This window comes from Brachyistius frenatus, unplaced genomic scaffold (genome assembly GCF_029030835.1).
Source record: "Brachyistius frenatus isolate BFR_SWC_R1_liver_20210118 unplaced genomic scaffold, ASM2903083v1 Contig_165, whole genome shotgun sequence".
Lineage (NCBI taxonomy): Eukaryota > Metazoa > Chordata > Actinopteri > Embiotocidae > Brachyistius > Brachyistius frenatus.
Window position 1 is genome coordinate 704,485 of NW_027210764.1, and position 22,939 is coordinate 727,423.

The 22,939-nt window shown below is 40.1% G+C and overlaps 1 protein-coding gene across 2 annotated transcripts; it reads left to right on the forward strand.

Moving 5' to 3' along the window:
• The first annotated feature begins 1,744 nt into the window (after window positions 1-1,744).
• tlcd4a (TLC domain containing 4a) lies at window positions 1,745-22,290 on the forward strand. 2 transcript variants are annotated; one of them, XM_069716960.1, is made up of 7 exons: window positions 1,745-2,041; window positions 8,395-8,564; window positions 10,205-10,294; window positions 11,317-11,375; window positions 12,030-12,124; window positions 17,373-17,446; window positions 18,898-22,290. In XM_069716960.1, the coding sequence occupies exons 2-7, from the start codon at window positions 8,410-8,412 to the stop codon at window positions 19,214-19,216; spliced, it is 792 nt and encodes a 263-aa protein (XP_069573061.1). In that variant the 5' UTR covers window positions 1,745-2,041; window positions 8,395-8,409; the 3' UTR covers window positions 19,217-22,290. The 2 variants fall into 2 exon arrangements, with proteins under 2 accessions (XP_069573061.1, XP_069573062.1); XM_069716961.1 differs by lacking the exon at window positions 10,205-10,294.
• Window positions 22,291-22,939: the final 649 nt, after the last annotated feature.

A 22,939-nucleotide genomic window follows, 5' to 3' on the forward strand; every position in this document is an offset into this window, starting at 1 on the left:
AACTTTTGTTGTCACATGCTTAAGTAAGCACAGCATGTCAAGATTTAATGTTCTCCGGGTTAATCTGAGACGAGGGGGAGACAAATCTTTTTACCAAGCTGCATCATACGTTGCACGTAAGAATGACCATTAGTCTGCACAGCTGCAGGTTCAGCTCACAAAGATTTAGTCCTGCAGCCACATCCTGCAAATACGCTTCTCCGTCTTGGTCAGCTAATACGGGATGTAATTTTAGATTGCACCCACTGGTCATAAATCTGTCATTTGCCCTTTGCCCTTTGGTTATGAGGATAGGTGGACCGTTCAATAAAATGAACATGGAGTACACAGGAGAGACTTACTACAAGTACTGTTGTACGTTTTCTATAACTCCCGTTCTGATCCTCCCTCCTTTCCCTCCGGGACACTTATTGGGTCATTTTATATTACAAACTTTGCTGTAACTGTTTGTGACCAGTGGCGGAAAGTAACTAAGTACATTTATTCGAGCACTGTACTTCAATACAGTTTTGGGGTTCTTGTACTTCACTTGATTACTTCCATTTGATGCTACTTCATATTGTACTTTCTACTCCAATACTTTTATCTGACAGCTTTGGTTACCGTTAAGACGAAGATTTGACACAATGACAACATGACAAGCTTTTGAAATAGAGCACACTGTTGAAGATTAAACCAGTGCTTTCAAACCTGTTTGTCCTTTGAGGTCAACGTTAGTCGTGGTCACATTGCAGATAGGAATTGTTAACAGCTAAATAAAACACAGATATTTATTTTCCCCCTCTTAACTTCTCACATGCTTTCAATTTAATAAATGTTCAAATGATCCAATATCTTACCAAAACTTTAACAATAATCATCTGACGACAGCTCAGATTTAATCTGCTGTCCCTGTGTATAAAACTGGAAATAAAGTGGTTTAAAATAGCTCCACCTCCAGGAACATGCTGCTTGAACACTCCTGCTGCAATATTAATAATTTAATGATGTCATGTATAACAATATATCAGTCAGAGGGACCAAACCAGGGCCAATATTTTAATACTTTAACAACATTTAGCTGCTTATGTAAAGTAGGATTTTTCAGGCTGTACTTTTACTAGTAATGGAGTATTTATATTGTGATTTTTATTCAAGTATCTGAATATTTTTTCCACGAGTGTGTGGGGATGGACTGTGTATCTGACATCTAATGAGGGAATGTAATTTCTGCAGCTTCCTTATATTCCCCTCTGATGCTGTGCCGCCAGTGCTTCCATGGTACCCTTATTGCTTGTCGGCTATATTTCCCTCTGGGCTGCTCACCAGGCTGTGTTCATTAAAAAAACCCACAAAAAAAAACAACCTCTGCAGGAACTGTTTGTGACAAATTATGACATGATAAAATGAGGTTTTTATCAAGGCTTTTTGATGGTGCAGTTATCTGATGATATCAATAAAAGCTTTTAAATCTGAGACCAGTGGTTGTCCTTACTGCTGGTTGTCTTCTGGTGTGTGATTTCCCTTGGATGAGTCCAACAAGCCTGGGCTATAAATAGACACACTGAGTGTTCTTGGGAAGACCACTGTGTGCGTGTGCGTGCGTGTGCGTGCGTGCGTGTGTGTTTGTGTGTCTTTAAGAATTCAGCAGTAATTCGAGCCCTACAGGGGAGAGCGAGAGTTGGTTGGTTGACACACCACCACCCCACCACCCCTCCTCCTCCCCTCCTCCTCCCCTCCTCCCCTCCTCCTCCCCTCTATCCCTGTAATCGAGCGTCGAGCTGCCCGGATCTGCACCTCTGCAATTATGCACGTTTCGCGTAGGTCGGGATCCTCGGTAAACACAACAGAACCTGGTACTCCAGCTCCCGCAGCCCCTTCGCACCCCCCACAGGTAGTTGTCAGCGCGTGTGTGGAGCTGGAGGCGGGCTGTCTTGTTTATCAAAAATGACTCGACATGGCAGTGGCTTCGACTCCACACGCACGGTTCGGCGAGCGACCCTGGAAACCGTAAGCAGCTGAGGGGAGCGAGGACGCAAATCATCTTAATGAAAGTCATAAGGTAAAGGACCTTTTCTTTTTCATTGACTCTGTTTCCGTACATGTAAGCTGGTGCACAGACGCACGAGCAGGCCAGCGTTATCCCCCAGGAGCTGGCCAGGCAATGCGGCGAGAACTGGCCTTGTGTGTGCCATTGTATGGAGCCGACCCGATTCGTTGCCAGGAAGAACCATCCGAATTCCTCCGTGACCTTGTTGATTGTTGCGTGTTCGCTTCGGGCAGTCGATTCTGCTCACCATCTCGGAGAAAACGTGCGGTGATGCACATGCCGTGAGGTTATTTTCGTAGGGCTATAGGTTGCTCGTTAAAAGGAGGTCCATCCGTGTTACGCAAGTGCGTTTGCCGGTCGTTACAGGAACATATAAGCTGGCAAAAACGGGTCCAGGAAGAACCCCCGTTTCAGGCCTGTTCAGTGGAAATATCGCTTTTCATTTCCCAGAAAAATATCGAGCAGGCCTGTCTTGAAGGCGGACCCACACATGCTACTCTCTATTCCAGTGGTTGACAATAATACATCAGTGGGGGTCTGAAAAACACTGCTCTTCTGACACTATGGACTTTGTTTTAGGTTTACATTCATGTTGTTTTATGACTACAGTAAGCTGTAAGGGAAAATGTCTTCCTTAAAATAATTGGCTGTTGTGATCAGCTGAATTATTTGACTCTTGATTGGTTTTTAGGTTCATCCACCTTCTCGTTTGTCCATCTTGAATTAAGGGTAATAAAATACAGCCCTTTCACAAGTCCACACATTTACCAGGAAGTGTGCAAGCAGCTTTATGTTCCTTCAGAAGACCTGTTTTGTGATTTTTCCTCTCCTGATATAACCACAAACTTTCATTTGAGCTTTTGCAACTCAGTGAGTCTGTGTGCACGTGTAGCCAGCTGCTGTGTTCACCAGGGTGCTTCAGCTGTTTCCTCCCTGTATCCTTAAGTTGACCTTCGTACCCATTTGCCCTTGGCGGCAAGGTCCTGTGTGGCACATGCAGGACACAAACATGCATCTGTGCATGTAAAACACTTCTCTCTGTGAAAGCATGACAGAAGGTGGCTTTACTCTGATATCTCTGGAGTCAAAATCAAAGTGTCCCTCTAATAACAAAAAAACAAACAAAAAAAAGTCTTTCTACCTTGCAGCATGCTACATTAAAGTACTGGTGATCACTGGCCACTAATGCACAACAGGCAGGCAAAAGGAGCGGACTCTGGAATTGGCCTTTCAGTTCCCCGGTGACTTTTTCTTGGCTTCAATGTTTCATTGAAGCTCACTGTTTGTCCTCAAGCGTTTCTTTGCCGTAACGCAGGAACAGAGGCAGGTATAGAATCACCAAGCAGCAGGGACTGAGATATGTTTTTTTTTTGTGTGTGTGTGTGTGCCTGTGCCGGGAGATACTTTGCTCTGTTGCAGGGGAAATGTAAATATGTATTTAAAGTTAACTGACTTGACTTCCTACAAAATGCAGCCCTCGTGTAAACAACTCCATGCACCTCCCGTAAAACAGTTTCCGCTCGCAGTGGCTTCTGTGGTCTTTTCTCACTGACATACATTTACTGGCTTCGAGCCAGAGTGCACGCAGAGCTGCTATATTTGGATCTGTGTTGTCTTATAGAGAGCACTCACTTTTGATCCGAATATAGATGTGACAAATAGATTTTGGGGTCTAACAGTGGCTTTAGGCAATGTAGCACAGGGAGCTGTTACAAGTTATGTTAGCGCAAGGCCTAGATTCTTAACTGAATTATATATAAATATGAAATGGATTTTATTGAGCCATCCTGTGCTAATTACCCTTTATTTCATGTACCAGCACAGGGCAGACCAGTGTGTGTGTGTGTGTGTGTGTGTTTGGGATGATACCGGTCACACTTAATACCCTAATATAGAAAAAGTAACAGAAGTATTAGCCTGTCGTTAAGCTGTGCTTATCCCCACTGAAATAAAAACACTCTGGTCATTTTCTAATTGGACAGTCACATTTCTGGGGAAAAGCTTCAGGGACAGTATGGAGAGTAGGAATAGTTAGAGCATCCAACACCTATTGACTTGTTCACATGGGCATGTCGGTGTTGTTTTAAGGCAGACTTAAGCTATCTGTTAATGTTGACATTGTGATCATTTCTAGTTGTGTCGTCATATCGGGAAGACACTTTTTTTAATCAGTGTTTTAAAACAGACTGGCAGGCATACAATAAATGAAATGGAAATCATGTTATGCTGATGTAAATATAATAGTCAAATGCAGTAAAGCTGCAACAATCAGTTGATTAATTGATGAGTCGATTGAAAGAAAATATATCACCGACTATTTTGATAATTGATTAATCCTTATGATTTTTTTCAAATTATAAAATACTAATCTTCTCCGTTTCCAGTCTGTTAAATGTGAATATCTTTCTGGTTCTGTTAGTCCTGCATGATAATGAAGGATATCTTTTGGTTGGGGGCTATTGGCTGGGTCAAAACGTTACATTTTATGCTCCACTTTTTGCTATGGAAAGATTTTTTCACTATTTTCTGACATTTTAAAGTCTGGGTGATGACCTGCATGTATTGCAACTAAGTGAACAAATTTCCACACCACCAAGCATATTATACGACAGCAGCCAGCCATCTCTTTCATAACAATACAAGCCCCTATCTGATCTCTCTGCAGTCCCTGCCACTCTAAAGGCTAAACATAAGAACCACGCGGCTTTGGTAAACTCTGCTTCTCACAAAAACTAACTTAAAGCTCATGGCAAGGTTTAAGTCAGCCACTACGTCATTAGTAGTATTAGTAGCCCCAGCAACACCCATGTTATGCTGATTCCAAAACCAGTGCATCCAGACAAATTGAGATTCCTTCAGGATTTGCAAGCTGTTGACAATAGTGTAGTACCTACAGCTCCAATTGTGCCAGATACTCACTCCATTTGTGCATTGTTGGTTTCTAACTCCACGCACTACAGTCATTGATCTGTGCTCAGCCATTCCTTTGCAAACATAAATTCATTATCTTTTTGCATTTACATTTAAAGGTAAACAAAACTGTTGAACAGGCCTGGCTCAAGTATTTGTGAGAGTCCAAGTGTATATGCTCTGGTGGCAAAAGGACAACTGGAAGATTAGCGGTTTCCAGGTAGAAGCCTCCTCCTATAGTATGCTCATGAATTGTTGATAGGTTCTTCTTTGAAAAAAGCCTGGATTTATACTGTAATGGACTCTGTTTTACAGGCAGCCACACTTCTGCTCCGCCGACAGCGCAATGGAAAGAACCACTGTGTAAAGCTTTTTAAGATCTGAAGCGTGCACTCCATGCGGCATCGGCCATGGGGCTGCTAGACTATCGTCTGCTTTTTCATCTGCATGTGCATGAGAAGGACGGCTATGTTACAGGCATCCCAGTCCAGAATCTTGGGTCTTCTTACAGCCTTGTTGCGTATTATTGGTCTCGGGTGTCGCCAGAAGTCAGGTTGTCCGAGAACAGGGGTCGCAGTTGGCATCATTTAAAAATCTTCTCCCATAGTCGTAGGTCATGACTGTGTGGTGCCTGTTACCCATGCAGTGTTGCAAATCTTCGAATACCTTATGCTACTCGGCATAGGACACCAACACAACGGTCAAGCTATGAAGTGATGATTCCTTCCAGTTCATGCACATTTTTGAAGTGCTGTGTTCACTCCTCTTCCTTTAAATGATGCTAAGCATACTGATTGCGGGATTACTATTGATATGAGCACAACACAGTTTGGACTTGCTGCAGACATCAATACATAATCCTGATAAAGTTCTCTACACTGTTAATTTGCCTTGTAGACCATCTGATACTAAACATCCTCTGGGCTACACTGAAGGGAATGACAGGAAGTCATCGAGGCCTCAGCATTATCTCACTGTTATCTCAAGCTGCAGGATTATTGGCCCTCACAAGAGCTTATAATCAACTATGAGCAAAGATGGAGCAGTCTACACTGATTCCAGATATGCCTTCAGTGTTGATCAGGATTTTGATCAGTTGTAAAAATTGACTGATCTGACATCTTTGGGAAAACCAACTCAACATCATATGTTGGTTGAAAATCTGTTGGAGGCCATTTTGCTACCGTCCCAAACCACAGATGTTGAATGTGATGCTCATACTATTGGCTGCGGGTGGGAATTCCTGTTATAATGTCATGGCAAAACTGTGCATGAGTTGGGCAGAGAAACTTGTGGTTGCATGAAGGTTGTGCACTAAATCTGGATCTGCCTTGTGACTCTACCCTAATGTTTTGGCCTGTTTGTCCTCATTCCCTGTGAGGCAATGCCTGGAAGCCAGAATATGGGAGTACATGCTCACATATAGTTTCTGATTCTTAACCATACAGAACTGGACATTCTGTGCAAGCCGTCACCAAGTGATTGATGAAGAAAAGAACTCAAGGAAAGGACTACGGTATTCATAAAACAATAGAAAAGAACAATTCAGAAATAACTCATGGACAGGTTTTTTGGGATCACATCCTGTTTGTTATGCTAATTTGTGATGAAAGCCACTGAGCTGGTCAACTCTACAAGAAGAATTCTCAGAGGACCAGCTAACGTGTTGAACAGAAATATGTATTGACATACTTGATTGAGGAGAATCAAAATAACATAGAACTGAACCTTGGCATTCAACTCTGAGCTCCTTCCTCCTTGGCCACAACTAGTAATGTCCCAGAGGTGTTTAGGAGAGGCATCACTCCCATCTTTGAGACTTGGTTAGTCTTGGAACACCTGGCAGCCTCTTTCTATTAGCATAGCCACCCTTGCTTATCAAAGTATTTGCCCCTGCACCCGTTGGCTCCAGTCTTTGTTACAAGTTTGCCAACAGCGACCCGCTGTCCAGCATGTCACAGTGACTACATAAATATCCCTTTCCCGCACAGAGCTTTAGAAACCTAACGATGAGGCAAAATTCCTTCCCACTGACCTCGTAATTTTGAATGGGCTTGTGTCTGTCCTTAAATCTTATCTATGAAATTGTACATATGTTATATGTATAAATAGAATTTACATTGTGCAACATTTAATAGACAAGTGAAACTGTTGTGTAAAAATGTGAAAGTGTTGTGTCCCAAGTTGTGGTTCTTTATTCTGTAGCAGGACTGCAAAGAACATGACTGAATCTACTGGAAACAGCTTTTGGGACCTACATCGAATCGAGCCTTTGCCCCTAGACATGTCCTGCTTTCTCTGTGTGTTGAGGTGATTATCCATAATGTGTGTGAGCGACAGTGACTCGGTGACATTCACAGCCTTTGACAGTGACCGAGGCCAGATTCAGAAGACGAATATTCAGCTCCAACTGTAGCTTTGGGGACATTTTGATAGAGCTGTAAGCAGGACACGTGTGGAAACCAACAGGCTGCATCCGTTTTCTGTTCACAACAGACACACTTCGTTCCCTTCCATTACACTAGGCCATCTGTTGCAAGTGTATGCCACACAATGTAAGTGTGTTATCATGACACGGCTGTGATCATAATAGTAATTTCAATCGTTTATTCATTACATTAGTTTTATTATGCTCTGAAACAAACATGTATCACTCGGTAACGGCGGAGGTACAAACTGTCAGTTTGAAGATAGACTCTGGCCTGCAAAACACTGCAAGAACTTAAGTGTCACTCAGCGTGCAGCTACATTACATGTACTGTAGTTGTAAAGGAGGACACGCTATAATGATTATTCTGATGACAGGCCACTGCTGTGTGTGTGTTTGGGTGGATGGTAAATAGAGCAAAGTCCAGGGTGGGTTAAAAGGACATACTTAGGCTGTAGTTTACCAAGTCTGTATCACGGCTTACTCGAAAGCATACAGTAAATTAATGTGCCTTTTCACACGCTTGTAGTTGTTGTCGAGCTTTTAAGTGGAAGAAGGGTTGTGGTGTGTGTGTGGTCTCAAGAGCTGTGTGTTGAAACCACAATGATCGGTATCAGCACCCACAGCACAACTTAAATACTTCTGTCTTCTGTCTGAGCTGACACACGTCTTCTAAGCTTGTCGTTACAAAATTCATGTTTTCAGCCTGTTAGCTAGTTTTTATTTCAGGTTCTGAGGGCATGAAGAAGGAAAGGAGCAATTTAGATGACTGTTATTATTGTCAAAATGTCATGATGGTTGTTCATTGTCCACACTTCTCTGTTTGAGGTCAGCTCTCCTGCTCTCCTGTTTGAGATGAGTAAGAAAATGACGGGGCCTCTTCTGGCAGGTGTGATTTTTCTGACACATTGCCACCACCTACTGATCTTTTTAGTAACTTTTTTTTTTTTTTTTTTTCCCATCATGAAACACAATAACTTTCCAAGTGTTTCTAACCCTTGCCCTCGTTCTCTCTCTCCTCCCACAGTGGGGTTGGGTGGCCATGGACCCATTCAGCCAGCTTATCTTCACCATCTCGGTGACCAGCTTCCTCACCTTCCAGTGGCTCTTCCACAAAGTCAGCCCCTGGATGTCCATGCGCATCAGCCCGGGCTTCCTTGGCCTCAGTGACAAGCAGCAGGTGGAATGGAACTCAAGGTGACCCAACATGATCATGACAAGTGTGAATATTTCTATCCTTTGTACAGAATAGAGTGTGACACTGCTCTCAGCTCAGGTGCTGGACAGAGGGTTTTTTATTTTATTTTATTTTATTTTTTATTTTGACCTTAAATCCACATATTTCCTGTGACACAAGTGTCTGAGCCACATATGGATGCATCGTGTGGTTTGCAATGCCACTTATTCAAGGTGCCAAGAGCTGTGGAGAAAACACACTGGAATGGCGTTTCTGGTTTTAACCCTTCCTCAGCTGTGTATCTTTGCCAATTTAACCTCATTATTTTGACATTTAGCATGTGATTGACAGTAAAGTAGTTTTTTACAGATTGTAAAGCATACAAATATTGGACTCTTTCATGCAAAATGGTTCCCCTATCTTTTTGTGCTTTCATAGAAAAATATGTTTGCAACCTGCTTTTCATGCCTAACATGCATATTGTGTATGCTATTCACCAAATTTATTGTTGACATTGGATTTGTTGTGACAGACTTTCTGCACAGATCAAATTTGGTGTGTCCAGACACCACCAAACCTTCTGCATGTGTTGCTGTGGTAACAACGTTTGCCTAGCTACGCTGGTGATGACGCAGCTGCTGGAAGCCATCAGACAATTTATCTCGGCATCTGTCCGCGGACTCCTGTTCTCGTTGTCCTCCACAGTGCCAAAATCTCCACTCTCCGATAGCTCTGCTCGTGATGGCACAGATTCTGCTCACTCTGTCACTCTGAAAACGACGTCGTCGTCATCGTGTGCCGCTTTATGAATGATGCAAGAAATCCGATCTGAGCCACCAGAGCATCTGGTCTGAACAAGGCCGTAGACCCTACCGCAGTTATCATGTGAAGCTCATCTATGATCTCACTACTAATATGTATCTTGTGCCCCATGAAAGACTTTTATCTAGCAGTGTTGTAACATCCCCCAGAGTCAAGCAATAACATGTGCTTACTATGTAAACTGATCAACTGTATGTTTTTGTCTTGAGTGAGACAGACAGGCTGCTGCGATCTTGACGCACTGTGACAACGACGGTGAAAGCTGTAGCTTGAAGGCCACTGAATGTCCAACAGGGATCCGGCATGCATTAATCTCATTTTCATTTTCTCTCATGCTCAGTTTATTACTCATGAAAGCACTTGTGAAATTGAAATGGTCACATGGTTTATGAGTAAATGAAAATGAAAATGAATGATTACTGGAGATTGATCCAGGCCATGGGGATCCCTGTTGAGCTGCCTGACTTTACGGATTCTGTTACAGTCAGAGTTGCTGTCATTCTGTCTGACTGTCTGATTGCTGAGAACTGCTGGGCGGTCTCACTGTTTGAATGACTGACTGGGACTGTGTGCGCTGCTCTGCCTGACCCTCCAGCAGTATTTAATCTCTTAGTCTAATTGGTCTGAATCTGTGTGCAGCCCTGACAAGCAATCAGTTGATCCACCATGAGTACTAAAAATTCAGCTTTTTGAACCTCTAAGCAGCTTGAAGGACCTTTTCATGAATAAAGATAAATATATGCCACTCCTTGGGACAATCTTTGACATGTGTGAGCACCTGCCTGTTTTTAAGAAGAGTAGCTCATCATGGCTGGGTGTATTTTGGTTTTCATTTCAGGACGGTGTCCACATTTCACGCACTGTTGGTGGGATTATTCTGTCTCTACATCTTGTTCTTTGATGATGCCGTCAATGAAGACCCAGTCTGGTGAGAGTTTAGCTCTGAATCTTGTGTTTTTTTAACCTTTACCCTCCAAACTTTGGTCAATTTTATACAGAATATCAGATGTTTTCCTCCTATAATACTTGGATAGTTACAGTCAAGCAAAAAAACTTAAAACTGTAAAACTGAAACAATTTGTGATTGGGTTATGCTTAGGGCTGCAACTAATGATTGTTTTCATTATTAATTAATCTGTTGGAATATTTTTCAATTAATCAATTAGCCGTTTGGTCTTTAAAATGTCTGAAACCTATGAAAAATGCCAAGTAGGTGTTTCCCAAAGTCCAGGGCACAGTCTAAAATGTCAATTATCGAACTACTAATCTAATCTAATGAACTAAATTAGCTATTGTTGCAGCCTTAACTATGTTTTAATTACTTTTATTATTTTATTTCAAACACTGATATAGATCTAGCTTTCTGAACAAGAACAATGCTCTTCATCTCAGTTTCCTCTGCAAAGATCAGCTTGTGAGGATGTAGACTTTTTGCCTTGAACGTGTAGCTTCAGTTTTAGTCTCCTAGTCCTTGTCCCCTTTTATATTGCGTATGAAACCAATTGTTCTTGTTTCTAAACACGTTTTTTTTTTTTTTTTTTTTAATTTATGTTTTCCGGGAGTTAGTCTTAACTTGCTGGTGAGCTCGAGCTGCTAAAACCTGCGGGCCACAGTTGTCTTATCAATTGGCTAGAAATAAGAAACCTGCTTGCATTTAATTATGTGTGAAAAAACACACGCACTCTTTCATTGTTACCAAGAATTCTGAATGGTAAAGTTTCCACTTTTATCAATCACGTGCTAAAATGGTAAGTTTCACAGGTGTAGGAGGAACAAGGGTGAATTGGTTCAATTTCTGATTGAATTTAGTGAAATGTTTGCTGTCAGAACTGCGTTTGATGAAAAGTCTGATGGAAAGGTTTTTGCCACCATCAAAATATTTTCCTACACCTCAATGTTGACACAAAGATTTACACACACCACATCAAACCAACTGTGTTCTTTCAACAGGGGAGATCCTACACTGGTGAAGATTAACGTTGCCATCACAACAGGCTACCTCATATCTGGTAAGAGAAACATACAGTTTCCCCAGGTAATGTTTGTCAGACTAAAAGAACGTGCATGTAATTACATGTGATAAACTTGATGTTTAGTAATTCTTTGTATGTTGGAATGGGCCAGACACCAATGTACAGAGTACTGCTGCTGGTCTCCTGACTGGTCCTGGCATCCTTCCATTGGTTGCTTGTTCAGGATAGGGTTCATTATAAGGTTTTACTGTTTGTGTATAAATGCTTAACTGGAACCGCCCAGTCTTATCTGATTGACCTTTAAACCCCCCGCACCTTTCCTTGATTGTTCCGGTCACTGAATCAGCGCTATTCGGATCTCGAAAGCACATTTATTTTCTCTGGCATTTCTAGATAAAACCCAATTTAATTTTGATTACATTTTTTGCTCGTTATGCCGTGCGCATGTATTTTTGTTCTGTTATTTTGCCCCCATATTGCTTTTAATTTCTACTTCATTTGTTTTAATGACAACTTTTGATGGAGGCCGCTTTTGTTGTATTTAAATGTGCTATATAAAAATAATGACTTGGATCACTCACTTTAGTTTCAACACCTGTATGTTTATTATCTGTTGTATGCACTTTCACGGCTGTGTTAACACCAGTGACATGTTCTTTCTCTCTTTCCCCTTTTACTTCTGTTTTTCAGATCTGCTGCTAATATTTTACTATTGGAAGGCGATAGGCGACAAGTTTTTTGTAGTTCACCATCTGGCAGCGTTGTATGCTTACTACTATGTACTGGTGAGTGCCCTATTGTCCAATAGCAGAACGTGCAGGCAAGATGGGAAGGAGACAACCAAGGGTGAACAGCTGTGTCCTGTTAAGCTGGGTGTTTTTAACTAATTCAGCCACCATTCAGTCAGTGTGCGCGACTGTCGCCGTGCGGCCATGAATCTCCCGCAGCTTAGTTAAATACGCAAAAGGCACGGGTCAGCGTGGCTAGTACGAGTGCAAGTGACGAAGCCCAAGCTGTGCAAACACATCGGAAACTTTATTGGACTCACCTTTTTGTCTTTATTGCTTTCAGAAGAAATTTAAAAAAAAAAGCCTCCCAGAAAGTAAAGTGCTCTTGCTGGTTGGTGATTTACAGTACCAAATGCTACATCTGCATCAATGAGACAGTGTGTTCCACCTTCCTGCTAAGATTTGGCATTATTAAAGTGTGTAAGTATTTGAATGTTTGTTGCTTCTCCTGCAGTCGTTAGCTTGCGAGAACGTGGCAGATTTTTTACATTTTATGTTGTGAGGATTTCAGGAAAAACACTGATAATCTTGACGGGTGTTAATGTGGTTTGACGTTTCATTCTGGTTCATCAATTGTTAGAGCTGCATTGTAAAACACTTGTAGTATTTGGTGTGAAGGCTGCATTTAAGTTTTTGTGAATCATTTTATCAGCTGCGGGTATTGAAACGAGGCTCATAATAATTGCACAATTCACCTGAAAAAAGAATTAGTGACTTCATTTTTTTTTTTTTTTTGCTGCATTGCCAGCCTACAGTTGGCTCTTATCCTGATGTGGCGATAGTTCAGTCGATTTAGCATTTATGGGCTGCGCTGTTCACTCTTGGTTCAATCTGAAACCCTCTAGGTCGCTAGGATCTGTTGCATAATTTAAGGACATGAATGACAATGGTATTTTTTGCATGGAATGCTCAGTGATGGTACTGGCTGATGAACCCTCCCCTCGCCTCCCCTCTCACCTTGCCCTTACAGTGTCTGTGCTTTCTGTTTGTTTTACCGCCCCCCTTCCCCATTGTTAATGTTATGCGACTCTGACCTAAGCTGAACTTGTCTCAGTTTAGCAGAGCTGAATGCTGAGCTTAACCACTGTGTGCATGCTGGTAGCTTGGACACGTTCTACACAGACAGGGTTCCTTTCTTGTTACTGTGCATGCCAACAAATGGTATTTAACTTTCTCAATTACTCCCCTGCCTATCTGCAGTACTTTCCACTTGTGTGTTTATTGTTCCAGAGCCTAGTTCTGCCTCCTCTTTCTCTATCTTACACTCCTCCAACCTCAAGATGGCAAAGTCCATCACAAGATAGTTCAAATACCATGTTGAATGTATTCTGTCAGGTCTACTCTGAGTTTGAACCGACTAAAGAAATGCTGTTGTTAATGCTCTTAAAGTCAGTCTTTTGCATTATAATTTATTATAATTACATTTTTAGTTTAAGCACACTTACAGTGAATTCAGTTTGTTTTCCCCACAATAAATGCTCTGTATTTTCCACATAGGTAAAGATGCAAGAACTACATACAGTGTGAATTGATTTGCCTCCAAGTCCACATACTTAATCTATTTTTGGATACAAATACTGTATATCATTTACATGTCTAGGTAATGTACTTTTGTTTTTACTTTACCAATGCCAAATTATTATACAATCTTGGTTACAGCACAATAGATGTTTGATTTCAGCCACATATTTAGTTTAAAAATCAAAATCTTACAACTATTTCAGTCACGGTCTGGATTTATAGATTTGTTTTTCTTTGTTAATGTTACACAAATAATTTTGTCCTTCTTTATTGTAAAATGATCATTTTAATAATAAAGTGATTAAAAAGAAAATTCTGATTTCTGAACAGACTGTAAATCCAGCCTTTCATTTGTAGAAACAGAGCAAGCACCTGTATCTAAAATAGATGAGATGAAGCAGGCCATACTGTTACTGGACACTCGTGACTGTTTTCTCAGACTACATCTGAAGTTCATGTGGGATAGCAGAAGGAATGCTCCACATTAGTCAACTAAGATGGAAAATAAAAAATAATTGTGAGCCACATTATCATAGCTGTATTCCGTTTGCTGTCAAAGTCCCCAAAAGATTGGCCCCACCCCCTGATGTCATTCATTTCATTTTATTTAGTTTTGTACCCAGTCAGATTTGTCATATGTTGTCAGTCTTCTTAGTTAATGTGTTGAGTGTGTTCATGTCAAATACTCAGTAAATTCTGCCAAGAATTGAGAAGTCTAAGGCCTAATGAAATGTACTTAGAGAATACAAATCGGCTTAATGTCATGACCTTGTTGGTACGTTTCTTAATTATTTAGTCATAAATGTCTTGGTCAAGAAAGTGTTTGATGATTTTTTTTTTTTTTTTTTAATCAATTTTTTGAATAGCAGCATCATCTTTTGTGTGTGTTTTAACAGTCACGTATAGCTTAATCCAAAACATGGAGACGTTATAACTGCTGTGTAAATCTTAGATGCATGCTTTCTTCTGTGTTGCAAGTGTTGCTTCTTATTTGCTTCCAACTGTCGTGGCATCTTCTTCTAATATATCTGTGTGTCTCTGTGTCCTTTGCTGACTTTAACATAAATAGCCCCTCTTAAAGCCCTACATGCAAAAACTACCAAGATCAAGTTGGGTTGTGTCATCCCCGTTCATGCAAAAACTACTACAAGGATGGTGTGTCGTTCAGAAAACCAAGAGCAGGTCGTGATCTAGATGGGGACTTCTAAATTCCTGTCTTGTCTGCTGTTATTGCTGTTGTGTTGTACTGAGCAGATATGATGCCCAGTCACAGTATGGACTTACCAGTTCCTAGAGGTACTAGCGTTCTCTTGCTAGGTGGAGGGTTCACATCATATGGTACATAAACTGCAATGCAGATGGTACCCTGTTTGTATCATGTAGTAAGTATGTCTCAATGACCAGCTTCTGTTTCAGCCTTGACGGTAAGTCTTCTCTCACGTGCTGCAAAAGTGAAGCTGTGAGCCCAGTAACCTTGAATTATGTCTTCTTTGTGGGTTTTGTAGTGAAAAACTAATACCGCGATTTTATTTTAGATTTTGACTGATGTTCTGAATTTGTCAGCAGTCAAGAACACAAAGTTCAACTTTAGAACTGTTGAGAGAATTAAGATTCAAATTGCAACTCTGTCTCACGAATGCACTTTTTCAATCAGAACTCATAATTCAAATTTATGTGGTTAATGTCGCAGTTTTCTTATTTTTGCGAGGTGGGACTGATCAACGGTGTTTAAGATTGGGTGTCCTGAAAGCATCATCTTCCTTTTATTTAGCAGCAGCTGAAACCAGCTCAGGATGATCACATACATCAGACAAAGTGGAATTCGGGACCTGTTCTTTTAAACAGTGACATTTAGCAGTTGAACATATTGCTTTTTTTTTTTTTTTTTTTTTTTTTTTACTCTGCATGGCTTTTGGTTGCGCCTTAATCTAGTGACTGGCTGGATGTTTGTATAGTTGTACGTGAATCGTGTGCTGTGTTGATATGTGCCCAATATCTTTTCAATGTTGAGATGTTACTCGGATGAATTCCCTCGTATGTTTGAGTAATGTTTTTCTGTTTTGTGAGTGAAAAGACAAAATATTTAGAGACTGCTCCTGTTGCGTGCATAGAGCCATGAAGTGCATGGAGTATAGAAACTATACTCTTCATGAGTAAGTACTCCCAAGTTTCTTCTTCGCTTCAAAATCAGCACTTATATTACATGTGCTTCTGTGAGCAGTGGTCCGAGTGTGTCTGCGATTTCCCCGTGGACATGACCAGAGTGTGCACATCAAATTTGATGTCCAAAAAAAAAAATTGAAATTGGCAACAGAGACCCTTGAAATGCTTCAGGAAACCTACAGCAATGAAGTAGTGAGCCTGGAGAGGGGTTTTGAGTATCATTCGCATTCTCAAAGGGTAGAACGTCACTGTCCAAAACCAAAAATTGTGCATCAGACCAGGCACGCAACCATTTTTTTTTTTTAAATTTTTTTTTTTTGAGTTGTGCACCGTGAATTTGTTCCCCAGGGTCAGACTGTTGACACCGAGTTCTACTGTATCATACTGAGGCGTCTGTGGAAATGACCTGAACTATGGTGCGATTGCACTTGGATTCTCCAACATGACAATGCGCCCGCTCCCCACCACCACTACTACTCCCTGCTACTTCTTTCTTTTCCCCAATATTTTGTCACAAACTTTAATGTCTGATGTGCCAGACCAGTGCTCACAAAAGCATGTGAAACTCGGGTGCTGATTTTGATCAAGCGACGAAACCTTCAGTACTCAAGAAAGCTATAGCTTCTCTGTGCATCGTGCAAGTTATGATGCTGCGCACTGTTCGCGCACCACAGGAGCAGCCACGGAACCTTCGGATCCACCCTCTTTTTTTTTTTTTTTTTTTTTTTTTTTTTTTTTTAAGGGGTATCTGATCAAGATTTTCTAATTAACTATGATATTTAATAATGTTGTTTTAGGCAAAACCCTGTATTGCCTCATTAAAAGCAATGCCAATGTTGCCTGTTTAATCTGTTTGTCCATTGCTTTCCCGTGGAGGTACTGGCCAGATTGACGTTTAGATTTGTGATTCCCAGAGGACAATTCATTCATTTGTAATTTTTTTTTTACCTTACAAATGATCTCACAATTCCAAAGTTGGATTTCCATGATATTTGCTGTCGATATTCAGTCTCCAGAGGATAAATCCTGAAGATTTTGTTGACCAGTGTCACCTGTGAAGGATGAATTATTTTCCATTTGAATCTTTTATTTTGTACATCACCAGTTTTTTATGCATCCTCCATAGTAAAGGAGATTCTGGTCACAATAAATGAAGAGAATGATGAACGCAGGGGAATTAGAGACGACGGTCTAATTTTGGCCTGAAAAACTGAAGGTATAATCTTGTGCCCTGAAGGAGGAGATCTTTTGTTAGATCTGTCAGATAGGTCTAAATTTGGTTAAGGGCTTCAAATGATTTTAGGCCTGAGTTCCTCCTACCCTGAAATGATTTCTTACCTTTTTGAACTACATAATTAAATATGAATTATAGAGGTTACGATTTGATCAAATATTTGCTTTCATGGGAGACCTAACTGTTGCTTTTCCTCTCTGATGCTGATAAGAAATGGTGTTTGTGTGGAGCAGGTGGTTCATGCCTGCTGATCCAAATGACTCGATGTGTGTTTTTTTGTCCCTTTCATGTTTCCTTGTCTTCCTGTTTTTTACCTCATTTTTCCAGGGCCAAGGAATGTTGCCTTATTTTGCTAACTTCCGTCTGCTTGCTGAGTTTTCTACACCATGTGTGAACCAGCGGTATGTACTGGCTTACTAATGACAATTAAGTGTTGAGTCTTAACTTTGACGTGAGTGGGTTTACATCAGTATAGTACATATATTTGTTACTGTGGGAAATAAATTTAGCCTATTCTACAGCTCAGTCAAATTAAGATCAGGTGATTGACTCAATCCCAGTCAAGGATATGCCACCTCTTCACCCTATGAATTTCTTAAATTGCTTTGGCCGCATGATTAGGATTATCCTCCTGCTTAATGATGAAATATCCTCTTTTTTAGAATTCTCCAGTTTCATACACTGAAATGCCCAAGACACAGTTGGTAGACAAATGTTCTCCCCCACAGTAACAGTTTCATATTGATTTAAATCTACTCATATTAAAGCTGAGATACTTTAAGGTATTATCTGTAATTTCAAATTGAAAGTGCTGAAGCAGGGCCCAAAGAACAGGAGGAGTGCAAGTGCTAAAATACAACCCCGTTTCCAAAAAAGTTGGGATGATGTGTAACATTTAAATAAAAACAACGTGATCATTTGCAAATCATTTAAACCCATGTTTAACTGAAAATAGACCAAAGACAAGTCATGTTGAAACTGATAAATATTGTGTTTTTGAAAGTATTTGCTTATTTTAAATTTAATTCCAGCAACATGTTTCAAAAAACATCCATGGTAGAGTTTTAACCTGCATTTGTTGATGCAGCGATCAACTGTGTTCACAGACAATGGTTTTCGGAAGTGTTTCTGAACCCATGCAGGGATTTCCACTGTAGAATCATCTGTTTTATAATGCGGTGCTGCCTGAGGGCCCGAAGATCACGGCCATCCAATATTGGGTTTCTGCCTTGTCCTTTGCGTAGAGAGATTTCTCCAGATGATGAAATCCCCAAATTCGTTGCAATTTTACATTAAGGAACATTATTTATAAATTACTGCTCTTTTTGCCCAAACAGTCTGCTGAGGAACTCTGCCCCTCTGGGATGCTCTTTTTATACCCATCATGTTACTGATCTGTTACTTAACCTTATTCGCTGTGAGATGTTCCACTAGGGTTTGTTGACCCTGTGCCACATTTTTTGAAATGCATTACTGGCATCAAAAAAAAAAAAAAGTATATATTTTTCATAAAACAATGAAGTTTCTCTGTTTCGACATTTGATATGTTGTCTTTTTGGAAATGGGGTTGTACTTAAGGTCTGGACTGCACGTCAGAGGTTGTTTTAATTACTAGACATTTTTATAACCTGAAGGTGAATTGCAAACTGCATTTTCTCTCCCTGTTCACCTGGTGCGTTGAGATTATTTGGCATTTTTTCCAAATAAATTTTCAATCATTTATTTTGAAGTCATTCCTAACTTCCCTAAATGTCTTTCTTACTTATAGTAAAGTGTCAGGTTATTTGTGATTGCCTTCAACATTTCCCTGTGTACATCTTTATTCTGCTAGACACTATTTTCTTTGTTTCAGCTGGTTCTTTGAGGTACTAGGTTATCCCAAGTCCTCCCGGCCCAACATGGCGAATGGCGTTGCCATGGCAGTAGTCTTTTTCATGGTCCGCATCGCAGTCATGCCCGTCTACTACAGTCGCATGTGTGCAGTCTATGGGACTGAGGCCTTCTACTTGGTGGCCTGGGGTGGCCGTGTAGCCTGGATCTGCTCCAGTATATGCTTGGACATCATGAACATTATGTGGATGCACAAGATTGCCCGTGGCTGCTACAAGGTGCTGCGCTCGGCAAGCCAGAGCAAAGCTGGCACACCTCAGGAGAACGGGAAGACTGATTAAGGGAACCAGAGTGTCTGTGGTGAGGAAATACCACAACAGAGACAAAATGACAACTCTCAGTGCAATGTCAAGTTGCAGTTTGGACCTTTACATGTCTGGCTGCTTCAGCAGCAGCGTACGCAGGACTTGACATTACAGGACCGAATGTAGAGGGAAATAGAGAAATCTTTTTTTCTTTTTCGGAAAGTACGCACAGTCACTGAGATGTACTGATGGACCATTTAACTGGCCATCCCTAAGCCATGAAATGACCTCTCAGCAATATTCTGTGCATGGCCAATTATTTTTCCTCTTGAACAATTTACCACTAAAAAGAGGTCATCCTGGGACAAACGGACTGTTAGCCCAAACACAAATTGTCAAAAAGTTTACTGTTCTTTACATACTTAGTGCTCAGAAAAATACTTTTGTTTGTTTTTGTATTAATACTGCTGCCTGAGTTGCAGAATCAAAATGAGGAAATATGAGTTCATGTTGATGATGAAGATGTGAGGGAACCTCCAAAACAGTTAGCGACTCCACAGTGATAGTCAGTGCCATAAAATCATTGTCAGATGCCTGTTGAGGGAGACTTGATTGAGAAACAATTGGATTAGATTAAGTACAATCAAAGAGAAGAAGTATGAATTGTATCACTCACACACTGCCATTCAATTAAGAGGTTAATTTTAAAAGCCAGCCTTTTAGGAAGTTTTATTGGAATATCATAAATCATGGTTGCATCTGCATGGTTATTTTGAACAATGTAGGACTGAACAGGCATCAGTACTCTGTATGTAGTTTATTTCTTTTGTCTCGGTCAAGGCAAATGGGTTTTTAACGGTACAAATAATGAGAGAACTCTTAATAAACAAACAGCAGACTGATGTAAAGAGTACCTTAGAAATGCTAAAAGGGAAACTGAATGTCAATGGCTGTGTTTGTACACGGACATTAAGCAATTCTAGGACGTAAATTTTAAATACTGCGGCTTGATCTGATTTTTCTTTAATCCACATGATTTGTGATATATACCTAATATATCACAAATTGGGGGTAAAAGGTATCACGGTTAAACAAAAGTATGTTGTTGACACTTTTTGTTGCCATTATATTTATTTCACACTGAGGGGAAATGTTTAAAAGAGAAGAGTATATAGTTTTAAATCTTTATCAAGGGGTTTGATGGGAGATGTTGGCAGGATTCTGACACACTTCTAGTTTGCATTTCTATAAAATTCACACTTCCTGTTTATGATACCTTTTTAGGCACAAACTTTTAATTTTATTACTTGATGTTTGCCAACAAGCTGCATGCCACAATGTGGATTTTCCACAAAGACATTAGGAACTTTTAGCGAGCAAATTCAATTCAGCGCGTGAGCTGAGCAGGTTTTTCTTGCAGGTTTTAGGTTAATGTAAAATCAACGACGATAATCAGTATTTCAGATGGTAAGTTCTGTATATGTCAAAACAATTTTTAAATTGTTTTTCAGGATTGTGATACAAATAGCTTTTGCCTCAAGTTACACATCATTTTCATATTTTTTCATGGAATGAAACAAGGATTGTGTTTTCTTTTTAGTGGACATTAATACACAGGAAAGTTGTGAAAAAACACGTTTTAATAGTTTTCTTAGATTCATTCTTTTAAGAAAACAGTTTCATGTGACTCATCCTACTACACAAACACAGGAATCTAGTTCAAAGTTTTGTCATTTGTGAAACAAAAAAAGTTCAAATTCACTGATAATTTACGATACATACTTGAATATTCATTGTAGATGTATCTTTACATGAGCTGTACATCAAACGCTTTCTGTCAACTGTTTGGTGACACAAACAGGGATTGTTAGTTTTTTAAGTATGCCTTGCTATTCTCAGCATTTGATTTTGTTGCCTTTTTAAAATACATGTCTGATTGCACAGTGAATATTTTGTTACACCCAACTCCTCAAAACACTGAAAAGGTGTGTTGTTTTTCAGTGATTTCACTTGTGTGTTTTTCATGTCTGACGCCTGCCTAATGTGATTGTTTTGCCTTCGTAATATAGTTTCAGATGTAAAACAGAGGCTTGTTGAAGCTGGTTGCTTCAGTGCTTTTGCTTTTTGTTTTGTTATGCTTTTACTTTATGTAAAAGTTGAAGACTTTCTGTATTTGTTCCCGTGCTACAGCCATTACTGTTACTGCTCCATGGTGAAAACATACATCAGCTGATGCTGGTTTTTTTTTTTATTATTGTTTTTTTTTCTCAAAAACTTGATTTTCATAAGTGTGACAAATTGCAACCATGATCCACTGGTTCAGATTGATTCTATTACCATCATCTCTGCATGCTGTGACCAGTCACAATATGACAGGGGTCAGTTTAGTTTGGCATGTTGCCACGGTGTGAAAGACTCGACAGGATGGGGTGTCTGCCAATATGTCACTGGAATTAAATGGAAATCATGTTTTGGGAGAGCAGCAGGTCTGGTAGAATCAGAGGAGTTTGCAAGCTCATGCATGGTCAATATGGTCTTCTTCATGCACCCTCTATAACTGCATGTGGTATTGCATGGGGATTGCACTGTTAACAAAATAGCATCTACATTTGCTAGACACGTTTTTTTTTTCTAAGTACATGTATATAATGTTTACTTAAACGTTATTCTTGTACTGTGCCACATAATGTAATCCACAGATGATGATAATAATGTGATGACAACATCGTAAAGCAGATATTTTGTATAATATCCAGCACAGAAGTAATCAGTAAGGGAATACTTGAATACTAATCAGCACAGTTTATAACAATCTGGGCAGTGCAAATAAAAATGTATCTTATGAGCATCTTGCATTATATGTGTACCATTGTCTTTAATTTATTAATCCAAGAGAAACTGGCACAAAACAAAGCGGTTGCCACGGTTACGGAGAGCCTTGTGTTGCTGTCAGCTTGTTAAACTGGTCTTGGTGTTTCCCAATGTTGTTTGGGGGGGATCTGTGAGTAGGTGGAGTGTCTAGTGACATTCTATGAATGTACTGGAGATGAGAGAATATTTGTCACTTACATTTTCATTTATTCTTGACAATAAATACCAAATTAACTGCTGTGAAGTGTCTCGTTCAGTAAATAACATTTGTGGCACCTAAATGAACCCATAATATCTTTAATATGGGTCACATCATGCAGCAAAGAACATGATCAAAACCATTAGCACAGGCTGGACCTTTATTGTCTGCTGTAATTTTACTCACATTGTGCTGTTAAAAAAAATGTATGTAAATATTTTCTAAGTAACAATTGCATTGCATGGTTGGATTCAAGTTTTTAAAGACATATTTGAAGGAATCTAAATGTTGACAAATAATGCCAAGCATTTTAAAGCGCATATTGTTACGCCCCCCCCCCTCCCTTTCTGTTTGCTGTGGCTCAAGTGGCCTCTTCCTGTCTGAGCTTGCAGTCAGGGAGGGCTGTTAAGGTAAAGTGGTGGCACCCGTGTAGGCCTCCACCACTGCTACAAATACCAGCCTTGTTTCATTGCGTCTCTCGCCTAGGCTCCACATCTCCTGGTTTGGTTTGGTCGACTTCACCTTTCACCTTTAACGCTGGCATACACATTTGTCACCCATCCATGCGTTATCTTCACATCTCTCTTTTTTTTTTTTTTAATATAATTTAACTTTGTTAATTTTAAATAAAACTCGCCATTGGCATTTCAACCCGTCTCGTCTCCCCTCCTCTTTGTTGAGCCAGTTTG

What these genes read in the sequence shown, in the direction of transcription:
- tlcd4a (XM_069716960.1), top strand. Translation starts at nt 8,410, where the DNA reads ATGGACCCATTCAGCCAGCTTATCTTCACCATCTCGGTGACCAGCTTC. An exon ending in GTCAATGAAGACCCAGTCTG is followed by an intron (nt 10,295 to 11,316) that starts GTGAGAGTTTAG and finishes TTCTTTCAACAG; the next exon opens with GGGAGATCCTACACTGGTGA. An exon ending in AACAGGCTACCTCATATCTG is followed by an intron (nt 11,376 to 12,029) that starts GTAAGAGAAACA and finishes TCTGTTTTTCAG; the next exon opens with ATCTGCTGCTAATATTTTAC.